The following is an 11,939-nucleotide window of genomic DNA, read 5'->3' as shown; positions in this document are numbered from 1 at the left end:
ATTGAGGCCAATCCCGAGAAGTGTAAAGCAATCATACAGATGAAAAGCCCATAAACGGTGAAAGAAGTCCAACGCCTAGCTAGACGGCTGGTCTCATTATCCCGTTTCATCCCCAAGCTTGCGGAAAAGGCAGGGCCCATTTTCACCCTGCTGCGAAAACCAAAAGACTTCCAATGGACGGATCGGTGCGAAGAAGCTTTCTGGAGCTTCAAAACCTTCCTCACAACCCCGCCGATCCTACAGAGGCCAGATCACAAAATTGACCTCCTCCTTTACTTGGCTGTAGCAGAAGGCGCTATCAGCGTAGTAATAGTACAAGAGCACCAGAAAGTGCAGACACCAATCTATTTCATCAGCCGAGTCCACCAAGATGTGGAGAAGCAATACCAGATGATCGAGAAGCTGGCACTAGCACTCGTCACCGCAGCTCGGCGTCTCCGACCCTACTTCTAGAGTCACCAGGTGGTTGTCAAAACCGACTACCCCATCAAGCAAATTCTGCGAAAGCCCGAGCTCGCCGGACGGATGATTGCGTGGTCAGTAGAATTGTCTGAGTTCGGCATCCAGTACGAAAGTCGTGGACCCCTGAAACCCAAGTGCCTGGCCGAATTCGTAGCCGAGCTCACACCTACCACTTCCGAGGAACCTCAGGTGTGGACCCTACATGTGGATGGATCCTCCAACTCTAAGGGTGGTGGCGCAGGCATCATATTGGAGGGACCAAACTAAGTCACTCTGGAACAATCCCTTAAGTTTGGCTTCAAAGTGACCAACAACCAGGCGGAGTACGAGGCACTTCTCGCAGGATTAAGGCTAGCCCACGACCTCGGAGCCCGAAAGGTAAGTTGCAACAGTGACTCAAAACTCATGGTGGAGCAGCTCAGCAGAACGTACCAAGCAAAAGACACTCTACTGCAGCGATACTTTCACACTGCGTCCCACCAGATCTCGTCCTTCGACGAATTCACCATAAAGCATGTGCCGCGAGAACAAAATGCCCGAGCCGACCTCCTATCAAAGCTCACCAGCACCAAAAAGCCTGGACAGCACCGAACCATCATTCAGGAAACCTTGCACTCACCCAGCTTAGACGACAAAATCGTCAACGTCAGTGACAATGAAGACTTGGGGTGGATGGCAGGCATCTGGAGCTACTTGAAAGAAGGAACCCTGCCCGAGGACAAAGATGAAGCTCGGAAGATAAGGATGAGATCGGCTAAGTTCATCATCATCGGGGATGAGTTATTCAAACATGGAGTTTCCTCTCCACTGGTCAAATGCTTGACTGCATCTCAGGCAGCCTATGTCATCAGGGAAATTCACCAGGGGATATGCGGCATGCACTCCAGGGCGCGCTCAATGGCGACCAGGGTACTCCGAGCTGGGTACTACTGGCCCACTCTGAAGTCAGACTTCCAGAACTACATTAAAAAATGTAGGGAATGCCAGCAATTCGACGACACACACCGGCAACCACCCGAAGCTCTCCACCACATGATGTCGGCATGGCCTTTCTCCCAGTGGGGAATGGACATTCTCGGACCATTCCTCCCTGCGAAAGGTCAACTGAAATTCCTCCTGGTGGCAATCGATTATTTCACCAAGTGGATTGAAGCATGCCCACTCGCCAAAATTACCACTGAGAACGTGCAAAAATTCACATGGAAGAACATCATTTGCAGGTTCGGAATCCCTCACACTCTCGTAACCGATAACGGCCGACAGTTCATCACGCAGGGATTCGAGGACTTCCTCTGAGAGCTCGATATCAAGCATATCTCGACCTCGGTGGAACACCCCCAAACCAACGGCCAAGCCGAAGCAGCCAACAAAGTCATCCTCCGGGAACTCAAGAAACGGCTGGGAAATGCCAAGGGACAATGGCCCGACGAACTTCCCAGCATCCTTTGGGCGTATCATTGCACCCCCCAATCAACCACGCAGGAAACACCCTACAGGCTAACTTACGGAGTCGATGCAATGATCCCAGTGGAAGTCGGAGAGACGTCCCACCGACGGCAGGTTTTCGATACCGAGCAGAACGCTCAAGAGTTGGCAGCTGACCTCGACTTGGTGGACGAGCTTAGAGACAAAGCTCAAATCCACGAAGAAGCATGCAAGCTCCGAGCTTCCCGAAGATACAATACCCGAGTACGACCTCGTTCTTTCCGAGCTGGTGACTTAGTGTGGCGATTGCTAGGCGAAGCCCGAAAGGACACGTCAGATGGGAAGCTTGCACCTACATGGGGTGGCCCGTTCCGAGTTACAGAAGACTTGGAAAATGGAGCGTATAGGCTGGAAGAACTCAGCGGGATGCCCATACCGCGGACTTGGAATGCTACGCATCTCAAGTTCTACTTCAGCTGAATTTTGTATGAATGAGCTGTGCACTCTTTTCCCACCTTAGTCTTTTATCCCAAAAAACAGAAAAATGGGTTTTGGCTAAGAGGGTTTTTAACGAGGCACATATTTCCATCAATAAGATAACCCATTCCCTTTTATTAACACTCTTTTTCCCTGCATCTTCGCTTCCCCAAGGGCAGCAGTCAGAACCCCGTTCTCCTCCCTCAGGACTCTATTCTCATCCTTCAAAGGCTGAACAAGGCTCCCCAGCTTCGCCATGTCCTCCTGCTGCCTCGACCACTTGTGTTTCCAGTAATCCATAATGGTCGTTGTCGCCACCGGCCCGAAACGGGCTTTCGGCACTCGCGAAGGATGGTTGGACTCTTTTATTGTTTTGAAAAGTATGGATTGCTAGAATGACTTATTCTCAAACTGAGACCTCGTCAAACGAGCAATTTTATTAAAAGGCTCACCAATCCATGTTAATCCCAAGCGGGACCCTCCATGGATTAGCGGTTTTCATAAAAAGGAAGGGTTCATGGAGTCGCCACCAATGTTTTACTCAAAACATTGGAAAAAGGGATAAGGCAATTGATTTTATAAATCAACTTCGGCCATTACAACCAGAGTTGGGTAAGGGAGTCGGTTACGCGTGGGGAAGGTGTTAGCACCCCACAGCGCCCCTTTCGGGTTCCCTATGACAGATTATTTCTAAAAATAATAGTGCAAAATTACTAAATTACCCCTATTTATTCTAAGCAATTATAAATTAACTATCTACATGATGACAGTTTAATATGCACACAGAAAGCAGTAAAAGAAGGGATTTTTAGAAAAGAAACCTCTTGAAGCGTGCTTTTTATATATCAAGTAAAACTGGGAAGCTTTTTGGCGTTCCCTCGCTCTACAAGCCCGCTCACTCCTTCCTAAAAATAATTTTTTGACTATGGAAATCCGGAGGATTTCCCTTCGACTAAGTTCGAATCTCCAAGCTAAATGCTCGGAATTCCAGAACTTCGTCGGATCGACTCCCAGAGAGAATTCTAGGGCAGAACACTGCTCAAAAACCCCAGAATACTCAAGGAGGGAGTCAAAACTCAGTGGAAAAGTGTGAAATGACGTCAAATTGACGTCATATTTATAGGAATGAGGCGCAGTACGGCCCCTTGGGTCAATACGGGCGTATTGAAGTTTTTGAACTTCAATACGGCCGTATTGAATTCAGTACGACCGTATTGAAGTTCAAAGACTTCAATACGGGCGTACTGAGTTCGCCGCGGCCGTATTGCAGTTCAAAATACTCAATACGGCCGTAGTGAACCTCTGGGAGGCCGTATTGAGCTTCATTCCCCCCACTTTTCTTATTTTTGCTATCCTAAGACCTCTAGACCTACAGAGAACCCTCCTAGGGCCTTCCAGGAGTCCTTCTGGCTGATCTTCCTTCAGTCTTTGAGAGTCTTCTAGCTTTATTTCCGACCCGGACAATTTTAGGGGTCTACAGCTGCCCCCCCTTTACTTAGTCAGACGGCCTTTTGGTGTACCGGCTGACAAGTAAAGGAGTTGACCCAATTGTCCGGGTGATGTGCCAACCTTCTGACTTGTAGCGTCTTCCGGTGGAAAATTGTTGAGTAGCCTCTCCAGGTTGTTGCATACCTCGGCGCTTCTGACAACCTCGGTAGCTAAGTTTACCCTCTCCAGGGTCAACTTCACTCGACGCCCGAGCCGGAAGTTGAACACCAACGTGCCTCTGACGACGCTGATGGTTGAGTACTGTCTCTCCAGACCTTGAGTACTGTCTCTCCAGACTTTGAGTACCGTCTCTCCAGACCTTGAGTACCGTCTCTCCAGACTTTCTTTGAGTACTGTCTCTCCAGACTTTGTTTGAGTACCGTCTCTCCAGACTTTGTTTGAGTACCGTCTCTCCAGACCTTGTTTGAGTATCGTCTCTCCAGACTTTGTTTGAGTGCCGTCTCTCCAGACCTTGTTTGAGTACCGTCTCTCCAGACCTTGTTTGAGTACCGTCTCTCCAGACCTTGTTTGAGTACCGTCTCTCCAGACCTTGTTTGAGTACCGTCTCTCCAGACCTTGTTTGAGTACCGTCTCTCCAGACCTTGTTTGAGTACCGTCTCTCCAGACCTTGTTTGAGTATCGTCTCTCCAGACTTTGTTTGAGTACCGTCTCTCCAGACCTTGTTTGAGTACCGTCTCTCCAGACCTTGTTTGAGTACCGTCTCTCCAGACCTTGTTTGAGTACCGTCTCTCCAGACCTTGTTTGAGTACCGTCTCTCCAGACCTTGTTTGAGTATCGTCTCTCCAGACTTTGTTTGAGTACCGTCTCTCCAGACTTTGTTTGAGTACCGTCTCTCCAGACTTTGTTTGAGTACCGTCTCTCCAGACTTTGTTTGGTCTCTGATGACCTAGGCAACTGAGTTTGCCCTCTCCAGGGTCTGCGTCCGTGTCTTCTGATCACTTCGGCAATGCGAGTTTACCCTCTCCAGGGATCTGAGATGATTTTTTTCTCCACAGTCCACTATGCTGCTTCGATGTTTTTCTGATTTTGTGCCACTGAGGGCTGGATAACGCAGGGATCCGTCTAGGGGATGTGCATTCATTCATAGGTTCTTGTGCCCCAACTTGCATTTGCATAGTTGGTACCCATGGGGAATTTCTGACTCCTTGGGGTGTAGACACAGATGCTCTTCTTGATTTGAGCGATGCCTTATGTTTGGCTGACGTCCTTTTGACATAAGTGGAGTATCCCGGTTATCTTTATTCGGGTGTCTCTCTTTGATTTTTCTGATTTTTGTAGCCTCTGTGTAGGCTATTATCCACTGAGGGTTCTGGATGTTGATTTTGATTTTGTCTCCACAGTCCACGATGCTGCTTTGACGATTGTTTTTGATTTTTGTGCCACTGAGGGCTGGATAACGCAGGGATCCGTCTAGGGGATGTGCAGTTACTCATAGGTTCTTGTGTCCCAACTTTCCTTTGCATAGTTGGTGCCCATTGAGGAATTTCTGTTTCCCTGGGGTGTAGACACGAAGATGCTCTTTCTGAGATGAGCGGTGCCTTATGATTGGCTGACATCCTTTTGACGATGGTGGAGTATCCCGGTTATCCTTATTCGGGTGACTCTTTTTGTTTTTCTGGTTTTGTCGCCTCTGTGTAGGCTGTTATCCGCTGGGGGATTTTGTCATTGATTTTGATTAGCCTCTTCTGTCAGGCATATCATCTTGATGTTCAATGTTTGGCCAAGAGCCGGATTCCACTTGGGGAATGATTATTGATCTTTTGATTTTTTTTTTTTTTGTAGGAATGCCTCTTGAGTAGGCGACTGGGGATTTGGGGATCTTATGTATCCCAGAGTATTATTTAGAAAGCCTCTTCAGGCTTAGCTTCACTCTTCGTTTGAGTTGGAAAGCTATCTTCCACTGAGGAAGTCTAAGTCCTTTGACTTGGATATTTTGTTTGGATGATGCTTCCGTTGGGGAATTTTTCTGATCTCGCTTTGATAGCTTTCACTGGGGAATTTGGCCCGTGAGTGGAAGCTGAGATATCTCTGGGGAGTATTATTTCGGCGAGCCTCTCCAGGCTCAATTATTCTGAGAGAGTATTATTTCGGCGAGCCTCTCCAGGCTCAATTATTCTGTGGGAGTATTGTTTCGGCAAGCCTCTCCAGGCTCAGTTATTCTGCATGAGTATTGTTTTTTGTTCAGCCCGAGAATGCGAGCTGAGACGTCTTTTGGAGAGTATTATTTCGGCAAGCCTCTCCAGGCTTAATTATTTTGTGGGAGTATTTTTTCAGCAAGCCTCTCCAGGCTCAATTATTCTGTGGGAGTATTATTTCGGCAAGCCTCTCCAGGCTCAGTTATTCTGTGGGAGTATTGTTTCGGCAAGCCTCTCCAGGCTCAGTTATTCTGCATGATGAATTGGTTTTTTTTGTTCAGCCCAAGAATGCAAGCTGAGATGCCTTTTTGGAGAGTATTATTTTGGCAAGCCTCTCCAGGCTCAGTTATTCTGTATAATTTGTTGGATTTTCTGTATTTTGCCTTTTTGTTGATTTTGGCTTTTTCTGTGTTTTTGCCTTTTTTGTTGATTTTGGCTTTTTCTGTGTTTTTGCCTTTTTTGGTTGATTTTGGCTTTTTCTGTACAGAAATGTCTCTGAGGAGTATTATTTTGGCAAGCCTCTTCAGGCTCAGTTATTCTGAGAGAGTATTATTTCGGCGAGCCTCTCCAGGCTCAATTATTCTGTGAGAGTATTATTTCGGCGAGCCTCTCCAGGCTCAGTTATTTCTGAGAGAGTATTATTTCGGCAAGCCTCTCCAGGCTCGGTTATTCTGTATGGTGAGAGAATATTGTTTCTGCAAGCCTCTCCAGGCTTAATTATTCTGAGGAAGTATTTTTTCAGCAAGCCTCTCCAGGCTCAATTATTCTGTACAAACTAAGGAGTATTGTTTGTATCCTTGCCTTTTTTCGTTTTCGGCTTTTGTTGACTGCTGTCATACACAAGCAATTTTCTATTTTTTCTATTTTATGCAATTGCCTCATGATAAGGTCTTTGAATGTGCAACTAATGTGTGTGATGCACAAATGCAAGTTTTATTATTTAATGTTTTTAGAAAAATGAATGGCTCTCCCTATCCTCCTTTTCTTGGAGGAATTTCTGTCATCGACGTGAGGGAATATTTTTGTGAGCCTTTTATGCAGGAGATTATGGATTTTATAGGAACCCCTCCAATTTTCTTTATTGACCGATTATTAAGGAATTTCATACAATTTTTTTAGAAATACCAATTTTAGAGGCATAATCACATGGTCAAGAGAGAAGAGAAAATGAATAGATATTTTATTGATATTCACAAGTGTTTTTACAGAAAGATATACAGAAGGTTTTTCTGAAGAATGGCTAGCCAGGGTAGGCTATATACATTGGGCTTAACAATTATATTTGTAATTGTTGCTCTTTACGTTCCCCTAGTTGCTTCGGGTGAGATGCCTGAGCCAGGAGCGTAGATGCTGCAAGACGCTTGCTTATAGAAGATAATCACTTGAACCGCCTTTCGGTTTTCGATTCAAGTGACCGTTGCTTGCTTTGTTTTTGTATCTTATTCTTTTGCCCCTAATTCTTGCCTAGGACATATCCTAGCGGGGATAAATTCGCCTTTGTTTGGCCTAGTACCCTTGTACTGGCGGGCTTTTTATTTTGCCCTAACTTTTGCCTAGGACGCCCTTTTTGGGTTTTCATCCTAGCGGGCCTATGCAAGCAACGTCTTCAAGCATAGTACTTCTTTACCACGTCAGCGTTGACTGGGTATCGAAGTTCTTTTCCATCCATGTCTGTGAGGATCAGTGCTCCTCTTGAGAAGGCTCGTTTTACTACGTATGGTCCTCCGTGATTTGGGGCACACTTTCCGATTTTGTCCTTTTGAGTTGGTAGCAATTTCTTCATTACCAACTTTCCCTCATGGTAGACTCGAGGGTGGACTTTCTTGTCAAAAGCCTTTTTGATCTTCCTCTGATAGGCTTGACCATGGCATATGGCGTTCAGCCGTTTTTCTTCAATGAGGTTCAACTGGTCATACCGGCTTTGAACCCGTTCTGCCTCGGAAAGTTTTGCTTTCATAATTACCCTTAGAGAAGGTATCTTGACTTCGACGGGTAGAACTGCCTCCATCCCATAGACGAGGGAGAATGGAGTAGCTCCTGTAGATGTGCGTACTGAAGTCCTATAACCATGAAGAACGAAGGGTAACATTTCGTGCCGGTCTTTAAATGAGGCAACCATCATTTGCCCTATTTTCTTGATGTTCTTATTGGTTGCCTCGACTGCCCCATTCATCTTTGGCCGATATGGGGAAGAGTTGCGGTGTTGGATCTTGAATTCTTGGCACAGTTCTTCCACAATTTTATTGTTCAGATTAGATCCATTATCAGTGATGATTTATTTCTCCATGCTTCCACTAGATTATTCTAAAATCTTTTGGGACAAGAGAGAAAAGAAGGGAAAGATATTTTTATTCTGAAGTTTGTGTTTTAGAGGGGATTTATTTTTCAAAAATGGTTTTTGTAAGAATGTTTGGCCGAGGTAGGCTTATGTGTTTAGGCTTGTTTGATTAAACACTTATGAAGTTAAAAAGTCGTGTTGTGATTCGACAACTTGGATAGCTTCCCTTGAACCTTTCTTGAATTCGGCTCGTGGTACCATCATGGATTTATTTTTGTTTTTTGATTGTCCTTATTTTTGCCTAAAACACCCTTTTGTGGTGTTTTAGCGGACTTTTGTTTTTTTTGTTTATTTTGCAACCCTAACTTTTGCCTAGGTCACCCTTTCGTGGGATTCCTAGCGGGTTCTTTGCTCTTATTTTTGCGCAGCCCCTTTTTTGGGTTTCCTGCCGAGCTTCTTTTATTTTAAAGGATTTCTTTTTATCCATGATGGCACTTGTCGAGGCCAAGGGAAGGTGCTCCAAGTTGTCACACACACTTCCACATAAAAATGATGCGGGTTTATTATTATTAAGATGATTTTAACCTCATTCATGTTTATTCAAACAGGGTTGAAAATGATGTGGTTTAGAATTTTATTATAAGCAAGAAAAGAAGCAATGAAGAATGATTTTATTATAATCATAGTGGAAACATGTGTCCTTATTTCATTACTGATATGGGTCCCAATATTGACCTCTTTTACCTCTCGGCCCTGCCCCAAATTCACGGTCTCCAATTTCTCTTGACACGGTTGGAGTAGACGAGTTTCTTGATCTAGCAGTCTTTGCAGATCCGGAGAGATGGTCTCCTCATCACTGTCCAACTCAACCCTTTCACCTTCGGATCCCGGTCAGAGCGAACAATTACAGACATAATTATTTTATTGGTTCTGTTTAGGTTTAGAATTATTAATGTTAATGAGGAAAGAGAGAAAAGAACAAAAAAGAGAGTAATGTGAAAAATGCCTCTTTATTGATATGTATTAAAACTGTACAAAAACCCTTATTTACATGAAAAGGTTCTCATGATCTCGGGTACTAATCATGAGTCCCTAAAAGAGAAAAATGAAGGAGCCCTATCGTGGCTTGTTCTTCTCTCTACTCCTGCTTTGGCAGAGGATTCTTGCTCACGTCGGGCGCTGTCGAATCGAAGGTGACCCACCCGGCATCAATAAGGTTTTGGACCTTGTATTTGAGAGCTAGGCATTTCTCTGTTGAATGCCCTGGTGCCCCCGAATGGTATAAACATTTGTCTTGTGGCTTATACCAATCGGGGTAAGGTGGGTCGATCTTCCTTGGTGGAACATGAGCTAGAAGTTTGGCTTCTACTAGCTTCGGCAGGAGATCGCTATAAGTGGTCGGAAGTTTATCAAACTTCTTCACAGGGGTGAATTGCGATCTTCCCGACTTCGAAGTGAAAGTAGCCGAGGGTATGGTTATAGCATTGACTCCTCCCTCTTTCTTCTTCCCGAAGGTCTTCTTAGCTTCATATGATTGGGAAGGCTTAGCCAGCTTCCCACTTTTGAGTCCTTGTTCCACTCTCTCCCCAATGGTGATGATGTCCGAGAAGAGTGTCGTTGTGTTCCCTATCATTTTATCGTAATAGGGACCAGTCAACGAGTTGATGAATAAGGACACCGTCTCCTTATCCGACAGCGGGGGCTCTATCTGTGCCGCCAACTCCCTCCATCGTTGGGCGTACGCCTTGAAAGATTCGTCACTTTTCTTACTCAAGGCTTGAAGATCTGACCTATCGGGTGTTAGGTCGATGTTGTATTTATAGCGCTTGAGAAAGGCGTCGGCCAACTGCCTCCATGTATGTACTAGATTTCCATCTAGCTGCATATACCAATTGAGCGCAGTATCGGCTAAGCTCTCTTGGAAGCAATGGATCAAGAGCTTTTCATTTGTGGCATATGCAGCCATTTTGTGACAGTACATGGTGAGATGACTCTTAGGGCAAGTCGATCCCACATATTTTGGGAAATCAGGTACTTTGAATTTGGGAGGGAATTGGATGTCCCTCACCAAACACATGTCAGCGGCATCTTTAATATCAAAATCGTGCCCCTCCATAGCCCTCAGCCGATCCTCGAGAGCATGGAATTGTTCCTTTGACACTTCGGGCTCTTTGATTGTAATCCCCACCCCAAGGGGTACAGCTCGTGGAGGTTCTTCCTCATGTTCCTCCTCCTCATGATGATGGGACTCATGGTCATTGTGGTGAGACCTATGTACATTATGATGACGCATGAGCTCCATCATTTGCGCCATTTGTTCTTTGAGCTGCGAGAGCTCGGCTGTAAGCTTCTTATTTTGGTCCTCCAGCGCTTCCATTTTCTTGATTTTCTGCGCGCGCGTGAGGACAGAGAGATGACCAGCCACTTTCTAAAATGAATGTTTATTCTAATTAGCTTGTTTATGATATGAATACACTCTTGATGTGAGCTTGATAATCTTTCATCTTTAAGGCGCTGCCTTTTTAAGATGAAAGTTTATCACCCTCCCTAGCCTATGATCTCTCCACAACGGAGAATCTCAATAGTCACGAGTCTCTTTCACTCACATCGAGAGGGTATTAGTGAACCTATAAATGATGATGAGGATGCATGAGGTATTATTGATAATGATGCCTATGCTCCTCACTTTTATTATATTGTCACACATTGGTTTTTCCTCTCATGTCATGCCATTTTCATGCATGGGGATTTATTCTTAGATCTTATCACGAGGTTATTTATTAATGCACAAACAATTGCACATAAGCATTTACACAAACAATTCACTCATCCACGAACAGTCACGAGCGAATCACGAGGTAGGGGTCTCCTGCAGAAAAGTGCATATTCAAGGAGGATCTAACTGTTCTCACTTGGTCAAAGGCCCCCAAGGTGCCCCCATTATAGGGACCCAATTCCTCTCGTCGTAGGTCGATGGAAAGCTCCAACGCACCGTCGGACTCAAGTTCATGGTTATCACCTTGAGTGATGTTTTCCGACAACGGTCTACGGGCACCTATAGACCCATTCGACAACCGGCCGTACTAACATCCACTCCCTATGGTTAATCACTCATGCCCCCGGGTATAGAGGGAACTGTTGTGTGCAAAGGTTTGTGTGCAGTTTTTATTTCAAACAATTGCGTAAATTTAAAAATACAACAGTTATTAAAGCCAAATAGATAAACATGTTATCATACAAGTGAGGGGTAATAAAGTAATTTTAACTATTATTTGTTAAAAATAATCTGTCACTAAATGGGACTGACTCTCGAGGCTTCCCCAGTGGAGTCGCCATCTGTCGCCACCGGCCCGAAACGGGCTTTCGGCACTCGCGAAGGATGGTTGGACTCTTTTATTGTTTTGAAAAGTATGGATTGCTAGAATGACTTATTCTCAAACTGAGACCTCGTCAAACGAGCAATTTTATTAAAAGGCTCACCAATCCATGTTAATCCCAAGCGGGACCCTCCATGGATTAGCGGTTTTCATAAAAAGGAAGGGTTCATGGAGTCGCCACCAATGTTTTACTCAAAACATTGGAAAAAGGGATAAGGCAATTGATTTTATAAATCAACTTCGGCCATTACAACCAGAGTTGGGTAAGGGAGTCGG

General features: G+C 45.0%; 1 protein-coding gene across 1 annotated transcript; it reads left to right on the top strand.

The window, feature by feature from the left end:
* The first annotated feature begins 1,980 nt into the window (after nucleotides 1–1,980).
* On the top strand, nucleotides 1,981–2,367 carry LOC145958631 (uncharacterized). The gene has a single exon (XM_083076137.1). The coding sequence runs from the start codon at nucleotides 1,981–1,983 to the stop codon at nucleotides 2,365–2,367; it is 387 nt and encodes a 128-aa protein (XP_082932263.1).
* Nucleotides 2,368–11,939: the final 9,572 nt, after the last annotated feature.

Source organism: Cajanus cajan, chromosome 6, assembly GCF_000230855.2.
Source record: "Cajanus cajan strain Asha chromosome 6, NIPB_CcT2T_4, whole genome shotgun sequence".
NCBI classification, from domain to species: domain Eukaryota; kingdom Viridiplantae; phylum Streptophyta; class Magnoliopsida; order Fabales; family Fabaceae; genus Cajanus; species Cajanus cajan.
The sequence above is the reverse complement of the archived record's forward strand: the minus strand, read 5'-3'. Positions and strand labels throughout refer to the sequence as shown.

Excerpts from the sequence above, each read along its gene's own strand:
- LOC145958631 (XM_083076137.1), top strand. The coding sequence starts at position 1,981 with ATGATCCCAGTGGAAGTCGGAGAGACGTCCCACCGACGGCAGGTTTTC.